The sequence below is a fragment of the Rhipicephalus microplus genome, chromosome 2, assembly GCF_043290135.1.
Source record: "Rhipicephalus microplus isolate Deutch F79 chromosome 2, USDA_Rmic, whole genome shotgun sequence".
In the NCBI taxonomy this organism is placed as follows: Eukaryota; Metazoa; Arthropoda; class Arachnida; order Ixodida; family Ixodidae; genus Rhipicephalus; species Rhipicephalus microplus.
Genome location: NC_134701.1, coordinates 238,251,540 through 238,277,248, shown reverse-complemented (window position 1 = coordinate 238,277,248; position 25,709 = coordinate 238,251,540). Strand labels below are relative to the sequence as shown.

Below are 25,709 nucleotides of genomic sequence, written 5' to 3'. Positions count from 1 at the left end.
TTTATCAGACCATTCCCCAGAATATGTCACGTTGCTCACGTTTGTTGTTAAAAGGTTGCCTGTTGTATATATTATCATGTGTGCTGTGAATAATAAAATTCAGTTGGTAGTCAGCGCTCGTGTTGTCCTCTTTGCTTCCCATGCCTCGCCTTTGGTCTGTTTCTTCTAGCACTTTCGTGCTCGCGCTGCAGCCCTTATTACCATGAACGAGAAGCAAGAATAAACACCGGCGATTTTGTAGGGCAAGGCAACTAATCAACCTTTCAAGGTCACGCTGAAGAGAAACATTAAGTCGATCCAGATGGGCATCTACACGTCACCGACTAACCCATTTAAACCATTTGTTTGTAGCTCAGTAATTAAAAAAATAAAGAGAGAGAGAGAGAGAGAGAGAGAGAGAGAGAGAGAGAGAGAGAGAGAGAGAGAGAGAGAGAGAGAGAGAGCAGTAGGCGACCTCAACGAAAGCCGAGGAAAAACGGGGCAGGAGCCTCGCCAAGCTTCTAACATAGCAGCTTTTCGCGTTTAACCATGCGGTGTTTTCCCCCGCAATTACTGTAAGAAAAATGTTGACTAAAGTTGATGTAAATTCGAAATTTTCGCACTGCATGACACGCGTAGGTGAGCAAGACATGAATGAAGTCGCGATCCCGTCGCGCACGTCGTCAAATGCTTCCCGCCAGACAGTGGCAAACAGCCACAGGCGGGTATGTGCCACAGGTATGCGGGCATGTGCCACACGTGATTGACACTTCATTCTACACAGGAACGGCGAGAACACACATGGGTAATTTTAATGCATTGGCGCTAAAAAAAGCTGACATCAGCAGCCGAAGAATGAATGGAACCTTTACTTCAAAAAAAAAAAAAAGAAGAACGGCTCTGGGCCGCAGCTTGGGAATATGGAAGGGATTATTTACTAAGTGCACAGCGTGATTATACCAAGATAAAACCCGACAAATGCAAAGAATAACTGTCAAGGTCCAGGCAGGAATCGGACCGCAGCATTGTGTGGCAACGAAGTATTCTACCGCGGAGCCACGCCAGGCCTAGGACATGTATGTATACTTCTTCAAACAGATCTATAATGTTCGTGAAACGTCAATTGTTGTGGTAGTGCTGGCTATCCAATTCTATAAACATTACATGTGTACTCCTGCGATAGAGCCGGCACGTCGGGTTAATGGCAATTGTAGTTAATTAGGTACCAGGCGCGGAAGTTGATTTATGTAGTAGCGTCCAGGGCTACCATCCTCGCGAGCAACAGCGCTTCATATCAGCTTCCGCTTCTGGTGTCGCTAATATCCATGTTGCTGTTGGCGTCGTTACGCAACTGTAATCAACTGGTTATATAAAACATGCGGCTGTTCAACGTATGTCCATGCGTGCATTTGTAGATATCCTTAGCGCCACTTCGTAACGTTTCGCTCAATACAAAAAAAATACAGTTAAAGAACCCCAGGTGATCGAAATTTCCGGAGCCCTCCACTACGGCGTCTCTCACAATCATATGGTGGTTTTGGGACGTTAAACCCCACAAATCAATCAATCAATCAACCAACAAAAAAATTACAACACAGTCACCTTCTATGCGCATGCTTCACATAACATCGATTCCCAAGGTACGTGGGATTTGCGGATTTTTTCTGATCGTGATGTAAGTGGTCTCTAACGTGAATATCTCACAAAATCGATGCTCTGTGATATGCCTTTTGATCTTGTAGCTTCAATACTGCCACGTGAAGTCTTTTGGTTTGTCGCAGTGCAAGTGCATGCACGGTTATCATTTGTGTCAGTCGTCTTTGCATGCGCCAAAGTAGGCGCCTGGTAAGATCACGTGAGAAAGATGGTATCGCGTCTCATTCTGTTGTCGTATTGATAACGGGTGCAAGTCGGCTGGCTGGCTGCGGGGGCAGAATCAGTGGGTGTGTCTGTGTAGCGGCGAGCCGCGAGTGTGCTTTTCGTGCGACACGCCGGCGCGGCAGCTGCGTCCTTCGGATGTTACCGACGACCATCTAGGGCCTGAGTTCTACCAAAATAAAGTGGTTGCCCCAAGGTACCTTCGAGTTCCTGCGGTACAAGTTCCAACACTACGTGACAATACGAATTATCAGAGGTTGCAAATAGTAAAAACGTTTTTATGAAATATGCGACTCGCACGACATATTTCCGTCAAGAAAGTTCCGTGAAAGAGTTTGTGGCGGGAGGTCTTGGCGTGTTTCGGTTCAACTGCGCCCCGCTAGATAGCACGACCTGTCCAGTGTAACCACGCTAAAATTGAATGTTTGAACCACTAGCGCTATTCCTCATAGTAACGTCCGGCGGTTCTTTTTTCCACAAATCAAACAGAAACGAACAAGCAGCATTTTATTGCGTCTCTTGATGCACGGAAAGTTCTTTTTTAATGCAGCTAGATCGATTACTAGTGATTAATTGTAGGCGGTTCATCTGACGTCGTCGGTATCATTTTGAGGATGTCCTATACTGCGGCGAATGTATTCTTGTGCATTAACCGTAATTTCTCGGTAAGTAGGGTACTTCTGTTCACAATATTGTCGTTTTAGATGTGGTCACACATTAAAGCTTTCACTATGACGTCAATTGTTATTTGACTGCAGTGTCCTTTTATTGTACACCTAAATCCGAGTACACGGGCCTCCAGCACTTCGCCTTTATCGGAATGCGATCGCTACGACCAGAATTCGATCTCACAACTTTCGAGTCAGCACACAAGCACCATAAGACCACCGTGACGGGCGTGTATGTTTCATGCGCATACCCGAGCGGACAAGTATCACAGCGAGTGATAAAAGTGCCCCGAGACAACGGAGGAACGCGCGAGCAGACCAAAAGCTGCCGATATCGCCATCTTTATAGGCATCCTGGCGCACACAAAGAGATATTGGCATATCTTATATGCTTCTCGTTCGCCCCCTAAAAGACGTTTTGGAGGAAACTTTAAACAACGCCGGAAAAGCATAGACGCGCGAAACGAGAAAGACCAAATGTTTGCTGTATACAACAGCAGGTGCCTGTCGACATTATTACCGTGTGAGTGCAGCGAAAGCTCCCTAAATTGCATCAGTTAGTTGCGCGGCGCGATTCGCGTCTGAAGGAGGACAAAAACGCGACATTTTCGAATATTCATTTTCGTCTGCGTTGAATGAAGCAACCATTATCGCATGCCCCACCGCAGTGGTCTAGTGGCTAAGGTACTCGGCTACTGACCCGCAGGTCGCGGGTTCGTATCCCAGCTGTGGCGGCTGCATTTCCGATGGAGGCGGAAATGTTGTAGGCCCGTGTGCTCAGATTTGGGTGCACGTTAAAGAACCCCAGGTGGTCGAAATTTCCGGAGCCCTCCACTACGGCGTCTCTCATAATCATATGGTGGTTTTGGGACGTTAAAACCCACATATGATCATCATCAACCATTATCGCATAGATCAGGGGGCTTCCAAGGGTGCTCCGATGCACGCGACGGGCCTTCTCGCTCAGCGCCGTACACACTGATTCTAGAAGAATTTGACTTTGGGCGAGGTGGCATCTTGCAGAACATTTCGTAACTGTCGCTATACTAGAAACGCAAAAAAAAAACACCATTCCTAGTATAGGGCCAGTTACGAAACGTTCGGCAAACAAACTGCAGCTGTATACGCCGGAAGCGTGCGTCAAGTTCACCGCGTAGTTCGACGAGGACGGATTTTCGCAGCAATCCGCGCCTCTGTACAAATGTGACCCGACCAGGAGACGCTGTGGGAGGGTGTGAGGTGTCGCAAAAAACATAGGCGCCAGTCACGTCGGCAGTGGAGCGAGAAATGCGCACGTCAAAAAGGCGTGTCATTTGCAGCAGGCTCGCCGATAAGGGTGACTACACCCGGTGTCGTGGGCTGCACTCGTTTATTAAAGTACGACCAACGGCGAAGTCCCTCCTGCAGCTGCGCACTATACAGCTCCCCCGAGAATCTAGTTACCGGTGGTGGTGCGATGCAAAGTTACAGTGACGTATTGTTGCACACGTCATTTTCATCCGCAGCGAAGAAAATCTTGACTACCAAAAAAACGCCATCCTAACGGCGTGTTTTCGCCCTTTCTCTAACAGTCTTTGTACTATCACGCGGCGGCTGGGACTTTTATTGAAAAATATTACATTGCACGGAATCAAAATGCCAGAAAACTGAAGCCATAACAGTAGAAACACGGGTTTGTATATATAACACTGAAATAAAAGTAACAGAAAACGGGATGCATGCCCTGTCAGCGTAGACGTCTTCAACGGTGAACATCATCACAAGCACGAAGACGCCGCCCCCATCGCCTCCTCATTAGCATGCCACGGCGAAATAAGAAACGGTGATGTCGCCTCCCGACTCCACTCCGTGACACGGCAGCCCTACACAGTTTATTAGGTAAACACTGAATCAGAAATTTCAATCACTGCCATCGCCCCACCATGTTTGAAAGTTCTAATTGATGAAATATTTGTTGGGATTTTATGTTCCGAAACCACCATATGATTATGAGAGACGCAATTTTCCGAAATTCTCTGAAATTTTCGACCATCCATGGCGTTCTTTAACATGCACCTAAATCTAATGACATGGGTCTCTAACATTTCACCTCCATGGAAACGGAAGGCATGCATCGAAATTTCGATATGCGATCCTCACAACCTGTGTTCAAAGTTCTAATTAGCGTTTAAGGTCCTTAGGGGGACGGCGTATATTCAAACACCGTTAAGCAGCGCGTGCATGCTTAGCTCCGTATAGTGAAAGCGACAACCGTCGGTTCATTACGCTGCATGACAGCAACAGGCTCACCATGCCAATTCCTGATATTCGAGAACACAAAGGGGTCATATCCTGACACACACACACACACACTTGTGTCTACAACAGATAAGCCAAGTTTAATTTGACGGTGTAAGCAAGCACAAAGCACCAGCGGCAACTGTCAAGACTGCGGTCGAAGCACTGCGAGTTTGGGTAATGATTCGGCGATAGATGAAGCTGCTCCGCGACACCTCGTCACGGGGGCCTGCGTGTTGCACATCGCGCGCCAGGTTATCGCCACTTCCTGCAGGCGTTACGTAATGGTGAGCTGGCAGTGCTTCCTCCCATAGTATGTTTCGGGCCGGGCACAGTGGTGACTGACGTGTTCAAACGCAATAGTTTCAACAACTTCGCAAATATTTCCTCTGCGAATACTGGTGAAAAAAAAAAAAGACTGTTTTCGCGATTGCTCGCACGTTACACTGTCCGGCTTTACGCTGCGTTGTTTCGCCCACCGGGCTAAAGCGTTGGATTACACGCTTCGGAACAATAATCATGCAGCAAGTAGCACTAACACGAACTAATCACACTTACCGGAAAACTTAGGCAATAACTTAACACCGATTTGCTAGATTATCCCGACGAAGAAAAAACGGAACAGAGTAGGCGTATTCACGAACATAAAAAAATTGATTTGGGTTTAACGTTTCAAAACCACTATACGATTATGAGAGACGCCGTAGTGGAGAGATAGTGAAATTTCGACCACCTGGGGTTCTTTAACGAGCACTCAAATCTGGGCCCGCTGGCGTACAGCAGTTTTGCCTCCATCGAAAATGCACCCGCCGCAGTAGGGATTCACTCTCGCATCCTGCGGGTCAGCAGCCGAGTTCCTTAGCCGCTATACGGGCACGACCATAAAAATTAAAAGGCAGCGTGCATTCTGATTTCGGTTTCAACATTTTCCTTCACACGACTGCGATTTGCCTACTTATAGCTGTGACTCTAGCTTGATTGATTGATATGTGAGGTTTAACGTCCCAAAACCACCATATGATTATGAGAGACGCCGTAGTGGAGGGCTCCGGAAATTTCGACCACCTGGGGTTCTTTAACGTGCACCCAAATCTGAGCACACGGGCCTATACACCATATCCGCCTCCATCGGAAATGCAGCCGCCGCAGCCGGGATTCGATCCCGCGACCTGCGGGTCAGCAGCCGAGTACCTTAGCCACTAGACCACCGCGGCGGGGCCCGTGACTCTAGCTAGATGTTGGAAACCTGCTATGGCTGATTCACTATTGTCCACCAACTACGAATTCGAATAGGGGAACCAAATCTAAGCTTGATCAATCAGTTACAGTGTTCCGATCAATCGAACGTTCCAGTGATCGCAAGAGCAGAGGTCTGCGCAACTCGCAAGCGTAACAAACGAGCCACACGTAACAACTAAATCACGCGGAAAAACGTGACAAAGGAGTCACCGACGTTGGAATGAAATCGATCGCTGCCCGATGAACGTACGACTTCAATACAAAAGAAACAGGTCTTTAAGAATGACAAGTCGTCATCGTGTTAAGACAACGTATTCTTTATCTATCGTAACCAAAGTAAAGAGTGAGTGGAAGGGGGTAGAGAGGGCACGCAGTACGTAACGCTTTTCTACAAAGGTGACAGGCTTCTCGCTAGAAGGCGCAAACATACATTCTAAACTTCGTGACCCGGGCTTCGCCGAACATATTTCCACCGAGCGTCGAGAGGCACGACCGCAGGAACTTCCAAGGATGATTTCTGCGAGCGAAAACTATCCAGCGTGACCGCTGAACGCTTCCACAGACTGCAGCTGCGCAATCGCTCTTCTCCAAGATCTCCGAATCGTACACACACATTCACGCGTGTCGTTGCTTCGAAACGCAAAAAAAGCGAACGAGCGTATCCCACAACGTGTGGTGGTTCACCCCCCCCCCCCCCCCGCGCGTGCAACGTGAGCTGGTGGAAAAACTCCACGCACTAACTGTACCAACCCACGCAGGAACGCCGCGCGCTGTGGAAGAGAGAGGAGGCAACCGAAAAAACACCGCGAGGACGCATATTCGAATGATTTAAAAAAAAAACGGTGCCGGGTTCGGTGCGTGGGATTACACGCGCGAATTATACACCACAAGCCTGACTGTCGCACGAAACTGTGCACAGAACTAATAAATTCTGGTGTAACGTGCGAAAGCCGCGATATGAATATGAGGCGCGCGCGGCAGTGAGGGAGTTCGGATCAATTATGAGCACCCTCGGGGGTTCTTCAACGCGAACCTATAGATGTAAACGTATACGCCAGACACGGGTTTTCGTTGCATTTCGCCCCGATCGAAAAGCGGCCGCCGTGGGCCGGCAATCCAACCCCACACACTCGTGGCCACCGTCGCTCAGCCATCACGAGGCGTATCGCTGCACGGAACTCGGCGATGAGCGAGTGGGAAGCGCAGATACAAGCGATGCGTAGAAAAAAAAAAAAAAAAAACGCCGGGCAACCGCGCGTGCCCTTGGCACCCGCGCGATTTAATTTTTCTGTGTATTTTTTTTCGCGCCCGTCGCAAAGGAAATGGGACAGGAACTGGAGCTACGGAATCTAGCGTTCGAGCGAATCGGGTCGGTTCCCACATGTAAACATATATACATACGAACGTCTGGTTTGTGTTAGTCACGTCGTAAAGTAGTGCGACGCGCGGTCCACCGAGGCCTTACGCAGACGTGCCATCCCCGCTGCTTTCTTCGTTGACCCAGGCCTGTTCAGGCTTACCAGTCGGTGCAAGATAAACAAAACAGCTGTCTCTCTCTCTCTCTCTCTCTCTCTCTCTCTCTCTCTCTCACACACACACACACACACACACACACACACACACACACATATATATATATATATATATATATATATATATATATATATATATATATATATATATATATATATATATATATATATAGAAAGAAGTGTATACCTAAGGGCTCGTTTTTCCGTGTTTTTACACAATATTAATGAGATCTAACAGACAATAATGTCAAGGAAAGTATAGGGGAAGATATTAGACCAAATCGTAATGTAAATATGAAGAAAAGTGGGTCAAAAGATAACTCGCCGCGGGCAGGATCCGCGAACCTGCGACCTTCGAATGACGAATATATATATATATATATATATATATATATATATATATATATATATATATATATATATATATATATATATATATATATAGAAGAGATCACGCGGAGGTAAGCCAGAGTCCACGAGACCGTGTGTATAGGTGACCAAGCTAATGCGAATTTACAGCGTGTTACACAGACCCACGCAAATAATTTCGCACATCACAGTTATGGGCGATCGCAACGTGAATTAGCATACTGCGTAAACACCCGATCATGTTGTCAGTACATTTTCTTGTAATTAAAAGGATCTTGCAGTTTCGCGACTATTGTTTACCAATAGGTGAACTTCCGCAGAACAACGGAGACTGCGCCACCGTAGTTCCTTTTTTTTTTGATTTGCGTAAGCTTCTTCTAACACGGGCATCTGATTCTGGTTCATCGTCGCCCCATAAACTAGACATGCGCAGGAAGGGTACCACGAAAGGACGCTGGGGCGCCCACTCGAGGCACGGAACCCGAGGCTTGCTCCGCTCAAGCCAACCGATGCGTATTCGTCTAATTATACCGAGCGTGTCGACAAACACTATATAATGGTTCCCCCGCAGTGCGTTAGTATTAGAGTGCATGAGCCTACGGGAATAATAATAATAATAATAATAATAATAATAATAATAATAATAAATGGGTTTTAACGTCTCAAGACCCCAATATCATTATGCGGGGCACCGCAGCAAAGGGCTCCGGAAATTCTGACAATCTGGTGTTCATTAGCATGCACCTATAAGTCTATGGGCACACGGACGTTTAGCAGCACTTTGCTTCCATCGAAATCCGGCCGCCGCGGCCGGGATTCGATCCCGCGACCTGCAACCACTAGACCACCACAGCGGGCAAAGCGTGCTCCGAACACCTCTTCTTGTAATAAAGTTTTTTTTTCTCCTCATCCGAAGCGAGTGCCAAGACGTAAACACCATCTGGGAAAAAGACACCAAAACTGATACGCAAGATCATACTTCTTTGAGCGACGTGAACGCGCAAAAACACTTGACGTCACGGAAACGCGCGAACGCGTGTCCGGCGCATCAGTTCTAATTATCTTTGAGTATGTATCTATATGGTAGAGACGCTCCCGTGTCACTGTATATACGCTGATCAGAAGAGGACTCTTGTTTGTACTCTGGTTGTGGCTTCACTACACACGATGGCGAAAATTGTGAGGCCCTCTTTCACAACAGCATTACCACCTTACTGATGCCACTTCTAATCGACACCTTTAGGAGAGCGACCAGGCCGTTTTACGAACGAATGATCCAAGCGAAGCAGTCATTCGCTGAACTTTGGCCTAGTTCTAAAGTCTATACTATAACCATACAAAATGAGTTTTTGAAAAAAAAAAGATCCATGTATACAGAAGTGCTCGTGAGAGCAGCACGCACCATTCGGTCCCGCTCATCTTCAATGGTCATCAGCAGGCGGCCGAATTCCTTGAGCGAACCAGCTGAAAACAAAACAAAGCGCAAGTGTGAGACGCACCGACTCCAGACAAGCGGCTCTTCGCTCGCCGGCCGCCCAAATAACGGTCACTTTTTACGGCGACTTATATCCATACAGAGCAGAACACTGAACGGCACAGAAAATGCGCCGCAGCACCTATAGGGTCATGACGAGAGCCCGCAATAACATCGCGCACCCTGGGTGTCGTTTAGAGAACCGCGAACAGCTGTCTGCTAAGATTACGAATACGCATCTGTTGGCAGCTGTTCTTCAATGTGTTTAGTTTACGAATCAGCCGAATTGACATAGGCTATTCTGAACATCACAGAAGAAATTAAATATACGTCTTAAAAAAAAAAAAAACTTCGCAGTGGTTTAGCTCGGCCAGAATATACGTAGCAGTGTTGCGGAATGGGCACCTCCATTCCATTCCGGGGAATCGCAACTTGCCGTAATTCCATTCTTTTCAATTCTTACGAAAAAAAAAATAGCTCATTCCCATTTCCGGAATAGCCAAGCAGGTTAATGCCATTTCATCAATTCCTCAACGTATGAAAGGAATATCTTGATAGCTTCATCGAGCTAAGAATGATTGTAAAACATAAAGCTGATGTCATCAGATTCATAAGAGCTGTGAAACTACACTAAACACGTTACCATGCACGGTCGAAAGATAGCTCGGTGACTTATCTTGTGCAGTACAACCACACTACTACACTGTAAACGAAAGTTAGCCGAGATGGGAGTTTCTCCAGCACATGAGCCCACAAAACTCCCCTGCCCCAATTATTTACTCCCTGGTAGGGAGTGAACTCGGCCCATGTCATCGTAAAACGCCCCCTCCTTAATCACAGAGTTTATGAACGACATGACCTTGTTAAACTCCCCAGGGAGTTTCAGGTCACGTGGTTACAAACTCCCTATAGGAGCTTTAAAAACCCTCTTTGGGCGTGACGTGTGTGTGTGTGTGTGTGTGTGGGTGTGTGTGTGTGTGTGTGTGTGTGTGTGTGTGTATGTATGTGTCTGTACGGGCATATGTTTGCACGTCGGTGTGAAACACATGTGATTTGTGTGGCTAACCGTGTAAGCATCTGTCAACAGGCAACGAAATTATAAGTGCAGCGAAGAATATCAACGACCGGTTGGTATTTACTGGGAACATTTCAATATATTTCGCACCTTAAACCACATTGCACATCGGTCCGATTCCTCAACGAAACGTCCTGAATATGCCACGCTTCAAAGGGCCGAGTAACAAAAAACTTCGAAGAATAAATTAATGGAAGCAAAAGTAAGCTGTTACGATCGTCAGCGGCTGCTCCTGGAGTTTCACCATCAGAAACTTCGAAGTGGTCTGAAGTAGGCTTCGATCGACTACGGCAGGCTGGCCGGCAACCGGTCTGAGAGTTGCGCCGGCGACGCGCTCACCCCGTCTCCGCCGATAGTGGCTTCTCGGAGTGTCACCGGTATTTCACCGGCTGCAACATCTAAGCGGTAGGAAGGCCTCGCTATGGCGTCGGTATCAAGCCGGCATCGTATCGAGCTCGCACTGCGCACCGGCCGCCGTGGCGAGCTCTGCGAGCTATACATGCAATGCATGCGAGCCATAGGAACAGCGACTGCGAACCGTCTCATTCGTTTAAGTCTATCGCTCCGTAGCTTAAACTGCATGGATAGCGGACACCTATTTCTGTGCATGGGAAAAACGAGACGTAAACTGCACATCAGCAAGCATTTTGTGATCGCCAGCTCTCATTCATCGAATCACCGTGCCGTACTCGTAAGTGAGGCCTAGTCGTCGAACGCGGTAGCGGCGGTCTACCTCGGTTCATCGCTGGAGCTGCTAAATGTGCCTCGTTAATGTGTTCATTCAAGGTCGCGCGCACTTTGTGTATGATTCAGTGCATTTTACGGGTCCACAAACAGCACTGCTGATGCGAACTCAGCCTGTACGACAGAGTGTCAACTGATAAAACTTTTTCGTTATAGTAAAAAAATATTAAATATTAGGCAGGATTAGGATAAAAGGCATGTGTGTTGAAGTGCTTACATCAGACCACCGCAAGTTCATACTTACGCCGTGCGTATTCATTGCTTAATTATTAGAAAAAAAAAGGCTTTCACCTGGGCTACAGGAGGTCAGAATGTGGTGCCTATATATACTCGGTGACTATATGGTAGGTGTGTACTGCGTGTGGCAAGCTGTGGTGAGTGCGAGTGTTGTGATATTACGTGAACGTTGTGATAATGTTTGTGTACTGTAATCATTGTTGTGCGTATTAAATGTAATGTAATTAAAGTTACGCTTGCGCATGGTACGGCTGCTGCGTAATTTTTTTTTCTCGGTCGATGCAAAAAATTTACTCCCATACTGACCTGAAAAAGTTCCCCTATGGATGTAAATAAAAACCCCCCTGACACCATGCGAAAACCCCCTTCTGATGGGGAGTAAATTTTTTACTCCCAGAGACGGGTTTTTTAAAACTCCCATCTAGGTGTGCGCTAGAGGACAAGGTCATTTACTCCCATTTCGGCTTATTTCTGTTTACAGTGTAGTTCCCATAGGGACACTTCTTCCGCTACCTATGGTATTTGCATGGTCAGCACAATATTAAATAAAAAAGTTAGTAAACAGTTGGTTGGCAACGGATGCAGTTACTTGCTTCGAGCGTAATTCAGTATACCTTCGCGGCATCTCTTTACTATATATAGCCAGCAGCTAGTAAAACTTGAAACATTTACTGGAACTGACCAGCAATGCTTTCTTGGTCTTTTTAACTACGTAACTACTAAGCCACATACGTTGCCGGAACTCTCGTAAACACCACCGTATATAATGCAGTAATCGTGACACTCTTAAGAAAAATTTAGACCAATCTTAATTTTGCCGATTACTTTGCAATAAAAATTTCGCGATATGTGATAAGCACTGATGACACACACACATATAGAAGGGTAGACGATGATGTGTACAAAACGTCCATTATTTTTTAAATTTCTATGGCTGCAAACCAGTACACAGCGTGCTATTCCCAAGTAAGAGCATGAATAACGTTTTAGACTGGTAACACTCTTTTACGGCCCACTTTTCACATCTGTGTATAGGCAACGTAGACCTTCTATAGTTTGCGCTAAAAACTCCAAACTGTGGGAGGTTATGTTATGGCCCCTTTAATTGCGCTTGTCAGGGTAGTACAGTTACCTTGTACCACCTTCGGTTACATAGGTGGTAAATGTTGTGACAAGCGCTTACTACCTGAACATTAGTAGGTACCACTACATTTTTTTTTGAGTGCGGGAGAAAGCATTACGCCACGCATCCATTCTTGGCGAGCGAACTGTTATACGCGAAGCCTGCATTTCGATCGGCCATCGCGTACACCTCATCGAGACGCCTGTCACGACGTCGCACGTGCATGCGTATATATATAGCCGCAGCTGTTCCTTGTCAGTGCGAGTGCGGCTGTTGGCGAGAAAGCGTGAGCCTGGAGCGTATACAATGTACGCCTGCGGAGTAAGCTCCTTTCGACAACAAGTACTGTGCACTGGCTGACATGTTACCGCTTTGGTCCGCGTATGAGCTATCAGTATCAAAAAAAAAAATTCCGCCATATCCACGAAGTGAATGATGATGAGTGGGCGAAGCTCCGGAGGTAAACCTGGTAAACCATGAATCCTCTGTACATTTCGCCCACTCGATTTTATTACATCGCTCCCCCTAGCGTACGTCGCCGCACTAAATCGAACGATTGCCTTCAACCAATGACACGCGCCATATGTGACATCATTCCTATTTTATAAGATCTCGCGTCTTTCATCAACTACAAGTACCGCTTTCTAGTTTATAACACCTTGCATCTTTTCATCATCAGCTACAAGTACCACCATCTAGTAAACACTACAAGAACTAAACTAGAGGAGGCTACATACAGGGGACGGTACCGCCATCTAGTGAACACTGCAAGAACTAAACTAGAGGTGGCTACATACAGGCTACAGGGGACGCACAGCCCACGCCCTAAGGGGCTTCGCCCCTAAAAAAAAAAGTGACACTGTGTATCGTTCGTGAAAAATGCGGGGATCTGAACTAAATTTACGTATCGCCTTCAGCGTTACATGAATACTATGCCAGTTCGTGGGAAGGAATTGTCGAAATGGACCAATACGACATAAGAATGGACCTATATTAGCCGGTCGCATCAAATGATTCCAATTAGCCGACTGCGTTCAATGTTGTACATGTACAGAAGGAAGCGGAACTAAGCGAGCAGGCTGTTCTCTCGTCTGCCCCAGTGTGCGGCCACGACACTGAGCCACGGCTTTGTGTAAACTGGCGACGGCGAAACAGCTGGCAAGCACAGCGTTGATCAATAAAGTACACATACATACGTAAAGGGCGCACCAATGCTGAAACACGCTTGTTACTTCGACGAATTTTTCCGCGCTTAAGCGAAACAGGAAAACGACGTGCAGACAGGTAGAGCACGAGGGACGCGAAACTGCTTTACGCACGAGAGTTTCGCCTACGCGATCAGCGTCGAGGGCAATGTCACAGGTAAAAATCTGGTAAAAAAAAATGACGAAATTAAAGCAGCCTGGCACTAGCGGTGAAAGCGTGAACGAAGTGCGGTGCTATAGTAGAGTCTGCACGCCTTGTTTCTCTTCCTTTCTATATTTTTTTCCGTTCCTGGTTATTTATAATTCTGCCTTTGTCTCTATTTCTCTATCTTTCTACATCTTTCTAGTTCTGGATTTCTTTCTTTCCATCTCCTCTTTTTCTCTCTCTACTTCTACCCTCTTTTTCTTTGACTATTTCTTTTTTGTTTGTATATGTTTTTCTCTGTATCTTCCTAAGTCCCTCCTGCAGCTGCGCACTATATAGCTCCCCCGAGGATCTAGTGACCGGTGAAGGTGCGATGCAAAGTTACAGTGACGTATTGTTGCAACCTCGAAGTGCGCACACACACACACACACACACACACACACACACACACACACACACACACGCTTGCTCGCTCTGCGCGAGACCATATATATATATATATATATATATATATATATATATATATATATATATATATATATATATATATATATATATATTAATGAGATATAACAGACAGTAATGCCAAGGAATGTACAGGGGAAGTTATTAAAACCAATGGAATGTAAATAAGAAGAAAGAAAAGTGGATGAAAAAATTACCAACTGTGAGCAGGAATCGAACCTACGACCTTCGAATTACGCGTTCGATGCTCTAACCACTGAGCTATCACAGCGGCCCTCCCTCCATCCACTTTTTTGGGTTTATCTGTGAATTTAGAAGTAGGAGTGACAGTCAGCGCCATCTATAAGCCAAACAACGAGTGTGAAACACTCTTATGCGCATGTTTGGCGCCACGTAGCACGTGAACTTATTATGAGTGGGCAGCTGATTAATTGTCCCTCTTATACAACCTAAACACACCAAGTCTGCCAGTACGAGACCCTCGTTCAATGAAATAAGGGAAAGAAGTGTATACCTAAGGGCTCGTTTTTCCGTGTTTTAACACAATATTAATGAGATATAACAGACAGTAATGCCAAGGAATGTACAAGGGAAGTTATTAAAACCAATGGAATGTAAATAAGAAGAAAGAAAAGTGGATGAAAAAATTACCAACTGTGAGCAGGAATCGAACCTACGACCTTCGAATTACGCGTTCGATGCTCTAACCACTGAGCTATCACAGCGGCCCTCCCTCCATCCAATTTTTTGGGTTTATCTGTGAATTTAGAAGTAGGAGTGACAGTCAGCGCCATCTATAAGCCAAACAACGAGTGTGAAACACTCTTATGCGCATGTTTGGCGCCACGTAGCACGTGAACTTATTATGAGTGGGCAGCTGATTAATTGTCCCTCTTATACAACCTAAACACACCAAGTCTGCCAGTACGAGACCCTCGTTCAATGAAATAAGGGAAAGAAGTGTATACCTAAGGGCTCGTTTTTCCGTGTTTTAACACAATATTAATGAGATATAACAGACAGTAATGCCAAGGAATGTACAGGGGAAGTTATTAAAACCAATGGAATGTAAATAAGAAGAAAGAAAAGTGGATGAAAAAATTACCAACTGTGAGCAGGAATCGAACCTACGACCTTCGAATTACGCGTTCGATGCTCTAACCACTGAGCTATCACAGCGGCCCTCCCTCCATCCACTTTTTTGGGTTTATCTGTGAATTTAGAAGTAGGAGTGACAGTCAGCGCCATCTATAAGCCAAACAACGAGTGTGAAACACTCTTATGCGCATGTTTGGCGCCACGTAGCACGTGAACTTATTATGAGTGGGCAGCTGATTAATTGTCCCTCTTATACAACCTAAACACACCAAGTCTGCCAGTACGAGACCCTCGTTCAATGAAATAAGGGAAAGAAGTGTATACCTAAGGGCTCGTTTTTCCGTGTTTTAACACAATATTAATGAGATATAACAGACAGTAATGCCAAGGAATGTACAGGGGAAGTTATTAAAACCAATAGAATGTAAATAAGAAGAAAGAAAAGTGGATGAAAAAAGGGAGGGCCGCTGTGATAGCTCAGTGGTTAGAGCATCGAACGCGTAATTCGAAGGTCGTAGGTTCGATTCCTGCTCACAGTTGGTAATTTTTTCATCCACTTTTCTTTCTTCTTATTTACATTCCACTGGTTTTAATAACTTCCCCTGTACATTCCTTGGCATTACTGTCTGTTATATCTCATTAATATTGTGTTAAAACACGGAAAAACGAGCCCTTAGGTATACACTTCTTTCCCTTATTTTATATATATATATATATATATATATATCCGACAACTTATGCGTGTGTCCTCATTTGTTATTATCTTGCATCTCTAATTATTGTTCTTGTTCTCTTTCACGCAAACTCATTACTAATATTCAAGTCCGTTTGGAGAATTCTCGAGGTTCAGTTCATCACTCTGTAAACCAATTCCGCCAGCATTAACGGCCTACAATCGCGCCCGCGAATGGGCGCTTGCGCCAGCCACGATGTGTACCACCAGCGTCCAATGAAACCCGAACAGCGGCGAGCCTTGGCGATGGTATACAGTGCGCGCCGTCCACATACCACCATGGAACAGGCACGCATGTATGCAGCTGCCGAACGTGCACGATGCGCGCGCGCCTGTCAATGGTGATAACTGGACGGTGCACACCACACACCGATCGCGAAGGCATGCCGCTGCTCGGGTTTCGTTTGACGCTGGTGGGTATACTCGTTTCCACGACGCAGGCGCGTCTGGGAAGAAAAGGGAATGACGCCTCGGCGGTGAAGACCGCGAAAGAACATGCCGCCGGCTGCGCACGGGGTTCCCGTATACGAGCTGCCGCGTCGTGCGGAGGATCTCGTTACCACCACACGCGAGTAGGCTGCTGAGATCGACCGGCGCGTTCGTGGACAGTACATACGAGCTGCGATATCGAAGGCCTTCATGCAGGCCGTCCTACTACGCGTGGGAATCGTGGCCCGTCGGTGGCCCGGTTCTATAGCTTATACGTGTTCCCCGTCGTACCTAGTAATCATTTTCGCTGCTGTAAGCTATACTATGACTAGTCAACTAGCTCACCGGGACGTCTTAAGCCGCTAAAGCATCAGATGGTCGCTAGAAAAAAAAAAACATTTTCTTCCTCTACTAGTAAATTACTCTTTCACAATACCAAAATCACTGCTCATTTTGAGAGAAGACGCATAGTAAACGAGAAAACAACAACAAAACAACAACACCAATAATAATAATAATAATAATAATAATAATAATAATAATAATAATAATAATAATAATAATAATAATAATAATAATAATAATAATAATAATAATAATAATAATAATGTACTACAATGCCGGGCATTTCAATTTCAATGACCGGGCTATCATGACGCATTCCCACTGAGATCTGCTGGTCGACACCAACAAAACGTGTCGTTCTCTTCAGCAAGAGCTGCAGACGGTCACGACGGTCGGCTCTGACGTGGAGGCTAGCCGACGGGCGGGGTGTCGTTTGCGGGTGGCGTGTATACGAACGACTTCAGTCTCCAAAGCCCGACTGTGAGAAAGTGCGGCTCACCGGAGAAATACGTGATGCTTTCTTTTCTTTTCATCAAGACAAAGGGAGTAACAGAGCCGCTGAACTGGTTGTCTTGTACTGAACTGCGCCATCGAGAACTGGACTGCGATCCCGTGTACGTGCAGTGTTTCGATTCTCACTCTTCTCATCTTACCCCATTCCCTTATCTCCAGCGCAGGGTAGCAAACCCACAAGCTCATCTGGTTAACCTGCCTACTTCTAGTCTTACGGGTTTCTTTCTGTCCTATCCTCGAAACAGTGAAGGAATATTTGGGAGTTGAAAGTGCCACAGCCATACATGATTATGAGACTCTGAGGTCAAATACGAGAGAGCTAAGTGTACAGCCTATCAGGCAGAAAGGGCGTGCGACCGCACGACAAAGCGGATTAAGAGAGAATTCACAACTATAACATATCTCGCATAGGAACCAGTCGAAAACTTTCTTTACTCATGACGTCACGTGAACAGACTGTTGTCGTCACTAATTGCGCCGAAAGGACATGAAACGCTAGTATGGGATAACGCGCTTGTTCTTTCTATTTGAAGCTAAGTGTTGCTTGGGGGGGGGGGGGGGGGCTTTAACGCGCACCTGGACCTAAGTCCACGTGCATATTCGCTCTACGCCCGCATAGGTATCGAACCTGCAGTGTGCGTCTTTGCGCCTTAAGCAGCAGAACAAAGTAACGAAGGCAGGTCTTGAGAGAGTTGCTGCCCTGTACACGAATGACTAAGTTCAATGCGCTTCCGAATAGCAGAACACCTCCGACTACGCCAACAACCGTTACACTGCGAGACAATATGGTGGCTGTCATTCGATCTGACAGGCGTGCAGCTTCGTGAACCAATGAGAACTGAGACGACATCGAATTCGACGACATTATGGAATAAAATGGACACGAGGGTCAAATAACCATTTATGTCAAAGTGAAAGCTCAATGTACGACAACATCTAAAACGACAATAGTATGAACAACAGTGCCCTACTCAGCGAGAAATTAATGTAAATGCACGAGAACACATGAGTCGCGAAGGACATTCGCGAAATGATCACGACGACGTCAAAGTTACCGCCTACAATTAATCGCTAGTAATCGAACTAGCTGCGCTAAATAAAAAAAAAAAACCTTCCGTCCATCAAGACACGTAATAAAATGCTCCTTGTTCGTTTCAGTTAGATTCATAGAAAAAGGAACCACCGGACGTTACTATGGGGAATGACACGACTGGTTCAAAACTAATTTTCACTTGGTCAAACTGAACAGCTCGTGGCATCTAGCGAAGCCCAGTTGAACTAAGCTCGCCTGCCATCTCCGAGGCTACGGCAGGAAATTGTTCAATGGTCATTGCTGCTGCTGTGACTCCCGCTACTTTCGCTCTGCTGCTACAAGTGTCGACGGCCGCACGGTTAAAGCCGGGCACCGTTGTGCACGGGAACAGTGACGTGAAAGTTTCCGCTTGAGGCGGGTAATTTGAAGTGTGCTATCGCGATTCGGACCACTGAAACGTGATTTTACTTCAAAATAAGCACTTCCCTGGCACAAAAGTAGGACTACGAGGTTTCTGAACCGCTATTCCAGCAATCTACATCGGCTTAATATTTGCCCTTAGTGTCCCTTGAAACAATGTCCCGCATAAGCGCGCTACAGGATCTCGCGTTGTCTTACGCTACATGTACACGGCTCTTACATGGATTGAACTCCGGCGCAGTCCCGTAGCTTTTGCGCAGCCACATCGCCCTTTGAAAGCGGTGTGCTTTGATGTCAAAGGGTTGTCATTTACGTCTTTAAAGAACAAAAAAAAAAAAAACGAAAAGAAAAAAATCCGGCTTTGCTAACCTTACAAGATGATTTAGTTATATCGGATGCGCGATACGAGAGCGTTGAGGAACCGTATCAGATTGATTGATTTGTGGGGTTTAACGTCCCAAAACCACCATTTGATTATGAGAGACGCCATAGTGGAGGGCTCCGGAAATTTTGACCACCTGGGGTTCTTTAACGTGCACCCAAATCTGAGTACACGGGCCTACAACATTTCCGCCTCCATCGGAAATGCAGCCGCCGCAGCCGGGAATCGAACCCGCGACGAGGAACCGTATCAGGGTGCGCTCGCTCTTACAGGGGCACTGACACAAGGTTGTATTTTCAATTTTTCGTTTGTCGTCAAATAAAAGGCCAAGGCCTCAAGAGCCTAGAAAATGTACTGGTATGAGCGAGTAAACTATGATAAAGTAAATACTTTATGTCTTTAAAAGAAACTTCCAGTTCCTTCTGTATCCTCACGTCATAACGGGGAATGAGCTTCCAAGTCACGAATCTCGCACGAGATATCGGGACGTTTCTACAGCCACTCCAAACCGTGGCTCCGTTAACGATGCACAAGCGGCCATTTTGAATGTTTTTGTGCCTCACGGCATCGTAACTAGAGATACTGGTGCGTAAAGTCGTCCGCCTCAGTGGGACAATGGCTATAGGGTGCTCAACTGCTGACACTAAGGACGGCGGTTCGATCCCGCGGTTGCATTCCGACGGAGGGGAAACGACAGAGGCACGTGTACTGAGCGCTGTCGGTGCACGTTAAGGACCACCAGATGGTCAAAATTTCCGGAGGCCCCTACACCGGCGTCTCTCATAACCATATCGTGGGTTTGGGACACAAAACTCCATATATTGCTACGTGCCAGTGCATGTAGTTGAAGAAGACAAAGCAGATAGACTGGCGCGGGTTAATCTGTGTGGCTGGCGCTGCTCGCTTAACCGGCTGTAAATACATCGATGACTACCGCTCCGAGTCGGTCTCCTTCTCGTAACATATTTGGTGGAGTTATGCGATCCCCGTCCTCGCCACGGAACTCCGAAACGGACGCTCCCTCGCGGCTTACAACATGACCACTCAAGACTCGGCTACATCTTCTCCGGCCGCCCGCCCTTCTGCCCGGCCTGTAAACCCAGCGCCCGCAACTACTTTCGCGACGCTTCCCGCGCTCAAAGACCCCGGCGTGTTCTCGGGCAGCGAGGGTTCCGACGTCGACCAGTGGCTACGCCTCTACGAACGCGTCAGCGCCACTTGCAGGTGGGATCCCACTCTTATGCTCGCAAACGTCACCTTTTACCTCGACGGAATCGCTCGTGTTTGGTTTGACAACCACGAGCATGACATAACAAGCTGGGACAGCTTCAAGAAAAAGATCCGTGAGCTTTTTGGCAACATCTCTGGTCGTAGTGAAGCTGCGAAAAATGAGTTGTCGGCTCGCGCACGATCTTCCACGGAGCCCTACATCGGTTACATTCAGGCTGTCCTCTCACTATGCCGCCAAGCTGACGAAAACATGTCCGAACCTGAAAAAGTTGCGCATATCCTAAAGGGTATAGCCGACGATGCGTTCAACTCGTTGGTATTCAACAATGTGTCATCTGTTGATGCGATCATTCAAGAATGCCGCCGGTCCCAACAAGCTAAAAGCACGCCCATTTTCGGTAGTTACCGACCACCACGCGCTCTGCTGGTTCAACTCTCTGAAAGATCCATCAGGCCGCCTTGGTCGCTGGGCTTCGCGCCTGCAAGAGTTTTCCAATTCGGGGGTCTACAAATCTGGCCGCCTACACCATGATGCCGATTGCCTCTCCCCGTACCCTGTCGACGATCCTGAGGACACTGACGAGCCCACGGAGAACTCTATCTTGTCAGTGTCCGACTTCCTTAATACTGGGGAAGAACGGAAGCGTGATCCAGTGCTGCTTGACATCATCAGCCGTATGGAATCCTCCCCAAATGATGCTTCCGTCCACTACTTTGTCATTCAAAAGGGTGTGCTATACCATCGAAATTTTCGACCAGACGGGCCCGATCTTCTCCTTGTTGTGCCTAAGCATTTGCGCCGCTGTGTTCTCGCCGAACTTCACGACGCTCCCACGGCTGGACACCTTGGCGTATCCCGCACGTATGAGCGCGTCCGGCGCCGTTTCTTCTGGCCAGGCCTTGCTCGCTCGGTACGCCGTTACGTCGCCACGTGTGATATATATATGCCAACGTCGTAAAACATCGTCGCTGCTACCCGCTGGCCATCTTCAACCAATTGACATACCCGCGGAACCATTTTGCCGTGTTGGATTAGACCTGCTTGGTCCTTTTCCCACATCAACAATGAGAAACAAATGGATAGCCGTTATTAGAGACTACGCTACACGCTACGCTATTACGCGAGCTCAACCGACCAGCTGTGCAACCGACGTCACTGAATTGTTGTTACGGGACGTTATATTGATTCACGGTGCTCCGAGACAGCTTCTCACAGACCATGGCCGTACATTTCTATCCCAAGTCATCGCCGACATTCTGCGTTCTTGTTCCACGCAACACACTGACAACCGCTTACCACCCCCAAACAAACGGCCTCACGGAACGATTTAACCGCACTTTAACAAATATGCTCGCTATGTACGTGCCGTCCGACCACCGAGACTGGGACCTTGCCTTACCCTACGCAACTTTCGCGTATAATGCATCCCGTCACGACACAGCGGGCTTTTCACCGTTCTACTTATTGTACAGAAGAGAGCCGGCTTTACCACTGGACACAGTCATCTCAGCTAACACCTCGTCTACCAGCGAGTATGCCCGCGACGCGATTGCACGAGCCGATCATGCCCGTCGGCTCGCTCGCGCTCGGCTGATGGCGTCGCAAACCAACCAATACCGTCGGTACGATGCGGAACATAGAGACGTACATTTCGCTCCCGGTACCCTTGTTTTACTCTGGTCCCCTCATCGTCGGCTGGGCCTATCAGAAAAACTTAAGTCTCATTACACGGGACCCTACCGTATATTGCGTCAAGTAACACCTGTCACCTGCGAGATCAGCCCCATCTATCCATCATCATCTGCTGTGCGGTCCAGTGATATTGTACACGTCTCGCGGATCAAGCCCTACAAGAAGGCGTCAGATTATGGCCTTTAAAGCACCGGGACGGTGCCTCCACCACCGTGGGTGATGCTACGTGCCAGTGCATGTAGTTGAAGAAGACAAACCAGATAGACCGGCGCGAGCTAATCTGTGTGGCTGGCGCTGCTCGCCTAACCGGCTGTAGATACATCGGTGACTACTCCTCCGAGTCGCTATCCTTCTCGTAACAATATTAATGGTTCGTGAAGTAGCCAGAATTGACATTGCAGCCCGACGTCATTACGTTGCCGATGTCAGTCGACGTGCCATGCGACAGTCGACTTTAATATCAAATGAGAATATCTTGCATGTACTAAAGGCTTCGCACTTGCCCACAGCTGTCTCTGTGAACAGGGGATTTGCAACTGGCACAGTAAGCCCAGCTTCGAAAATTGATGTCGCTATCCCTCCAACCAGCCCTGCCGAGATATCGCATCCAGAACGACCCGAACCGGTCACCGAGTGGGTCTGACAAATGCGACAAAAAAAAAAAAAAACGAAGAGGAGATAGTGTCGGACAAGCACAGCGCGTGAGAAAACAACGATGTTTTTTCTTTTCTTTTTTCGACACTGGCCACACTGAAGGCTCAGTGCTTGGCTTGTCATGGGTAGGAGAGGGGGGCTCACTGCGCTGCACTTCTGAGCTGCACTACCCTAAAGCACAAATCTACTTTATTTTTTTTTTGTTTAGGCGCACGAGGCGGCCACATGAAACCGACTGCACTTGAAATGGTGGATAAATTTATTTCATTCGGAGGACATCGCATCTCTGACGGTGTTATCGCGATCTGCAATTAGCACAGCACTCACTTAATCGGCAAAGCGCAGTAAAACAATAACATTCACTCAGCAAGAGCAAGAAAACTGCTCAACAGGAAATGCAATGAAAGCACAGTGACGCGAGATTGAGAAATTCGTGCTCCCGTGCAAGGGCAAGCCGGACAATACCAAGCCTCTCGAGGTGAAGTGAACTTTCCCTGTGGTCACTCATCAACGAACTTCCACTATGCAGTGTAGCACCTTTAGTATAGGCCTCAAACCACAGCCGCCGCGGTTTGCCAGGGCAGAGGGGAGAACAGAATGTATCAAACAGCAGAAAATCACGGTGGCAGCTGCGGATACAACAGCTGCCTCCTGTTTGAAAAAAGGGTTTCCGTGCTTCCGACTGTCGTGTCATCTACGGGAGGGCTCCTAGGCTCATTGAAAACCATGCTTAGAGAGCGAGAAAAAGAGCCGAGTGCTGCCTTAGTTTCTCAATTAAATATTAATATAAAAATTAGAGATAGATAGATTAGACAGATACATAGAAACGCAACCTTTGTTTTTTCAGATTCGCCCCCCCCCCTTCTTTTTTCGTTTGTTTTTCTCGTGTGGCATGCCAGCGGCCATGGAAGGGATTCGAACCTCCAGCGCGAGGTCACGGTGCAACGTGCACGCACCACCTGTTATCTAAAGACCGCTGTTGTGATATGGAAGCTTTGTTAGTTCGTCCCTGCAAGGCTACAGCCATATCGCATCCTAGTGCGGCTTGCAGAAGGGTGCAATGTCTGATGTTGAAAACATACCGCCGCGTGCGTCTTTCGGCGTGTTGGCGGAGTTTATCGCGCTGTAAGTCATCTTGTCATGCCGAGGTGATAGGCAGCGGAAGGGGTTGCAGAGACGGACTATCGGCTCGCTTTGTGACCTCACCGCATCTTGATAAGTCGAAGAAATGACGTATAGGAGTCTTCCCACGCTTTGTCGCAAAAAAGCAGTTATGCCGAGAGAGGCACAACAAGACGTGCGCTTATTGATGCTCACTTATCGTAGCCGTTTGAAGGCGCCAATACCCATTCGAGGATTTTTGTGTGAAAGGAATTGACATGTCGCATTTTTTCCCCCCATAACCTCGCCGATGCCTGCTCCCGACCTATCGAAAAAAAAATAATTGTCGGAGTCTTACGACCTAAAACCACAATGTGATTGTGAGACACCTTAGTGGAGAGATCCGACTGTCTAGAAAAACTTCGGGTTCCGGATTCCTGGAAAACACGGAATCTGAGCACACTGATCTCTAGCGTTGTCGCAATGCTTCCGCCGCGGCCGGGTAAGCACCCGCAACATTCGGGTCAGTAGTGAAGCACCACGACGACCACCAGCGCATCCACGGCGGGTTCTAAAAAAAGAATACCCTGTAGAATAGGTATCTATTATGATTGATACAAAAGCTACCATTATTACTTGTCTGACTCTGTAAAGCACAGAAAGGTAGGGGGGGGGGGTCACTAGTTCCCAGGCCACTTTCCCGTAGGAATACACGGGATAGCGGCCTAAAACCATGACCCCCCTCTCCCCTCTTCGCCCGTACATCTCATATAACATCTCACATCTTGTCTAAGGTGACGCGAGCCTCAGTCGAAAACACTGCTTCAACATATTTCAAAAGGTCTATAGCTTTACGACCATGTACCATGCGATGCCAGTGCACGTTACAGGACCCCAGCTGGTCAAAACTGTCTGGAGCCGTACACTACAGCGCGCCTCATAATCATATGGTGGTTTTGGTACGCGAAATCCATCAATTTATTATACTATTGATCTCTAACAATATTTGCAAGTATCGGAAGCGGTTCTAAATGAAATCGATGCTTTCGAGAATCAGTAAATATAAGGCTTCACGTTTTATCAGAATAAATTCATTTCAACTAAGCTCTACAGTTGCTTAAAGGAAAGCACTTTAGTGCTCCCCTTGTTTTTTTCAATGAGAACATCAGGACGGGCCGCCGGATAAACCTCCCTCGTGGGGCACCACTCATTGAAATATTTAGAGGCATAAGAACCAAGTGACTCTCTCTTCCAAACGTACCAGTGGCGAACTTACTATCGGTTTTCCAAATATAAATAAAACATATTCTAAAGAACGAAAAGCGATCGTTCTGGTTTCAAATTAGGAGTTGTGTTGGTTGATATCGGGGCAAAAGTTTACTTTATGATAGGGGCCAAAAACTGCCAGGATAATTATTTTAAAAATTGTCAAGTTCACTGAAAATCTGCGAGTAGCTGCGCTTGCTGCGACACCTGGCGGAGCAGATCTGAACCATGCGCCTCCGTCTATGTGGCCTCGGGGATCCGCTTCGGCAGTGCGATGAAACACACAAAGGTAACCCTAGGAGTACGCCAGGACACACGAATGCCGACGTATGAGCGCCAATACAAGACTCCTGAAAGAAGGATTACGGTCGTCTCCGGAACTTTCAGTCCGAATGCGTGCG

The 25,709-nt window shown here is 47.1% G+C and overlaps 1 protein-coding gene and 4 non-coding genes across 9 annotated transcripts in view; 1 reads left to right on the top strand and 4 right to left on the bottom strand.

Moving 5' to 3' along the window:
• Graf (GTPase regulator associated with FAK) overlaps positions 1-25,709 on the bottom strand; it is a 61,314-nt gene that overhangs the window by 32,810 nt on the left and 2,795 nt on the right. For all 5 annotated transcript variants that reach the window (XM_037421319.2, XM_037421318.2, XM_075878009.1 and 2 more), the window contains exon 3: positions 9,345-9,406. In XM_037421319.2, the coding sequence (XP_037277216.2) occupies positions 9,345-9,406 (62 nt within the window). The remainder of the gene's footprint in view (positions 1-9,344; positions 9,407-25,709) is intronic.
• TRNAT-CGU (transfer RNA threonine (anticodon CGU)) lies at positions 14,610-14,682 on the bottom strand. The gene has a single exon. It is a non-coding gene; the product is annotated as a tRNA-Thr (tRNA).
• TRNAT-CGU (transfer RNA threonine (anticodon CGU)) lies at positions 15,064-15,136 on the bottom strand. Its single transcript has one exon. It is a non-coding gene; the product is annotated as a tRNA-Thr (tRNA).
• TRNAT-CGU (transfer RNA threonine (anticodon CGU)) lies at positions 15,518-15,590 on the bottom strand. Its single transcript has one exon. It is a non-coding gene; the product is annotated as a tRNA-Thr (tRNA).
• TRNAT-CGU (transfer RNA threonine (anticodon CGU)) lies at positions 15,976-16,048 on the top strand. Its single transcript has one exon. It is a non-coding gene; the product is annotated as a tRNA-Thr (tRNA).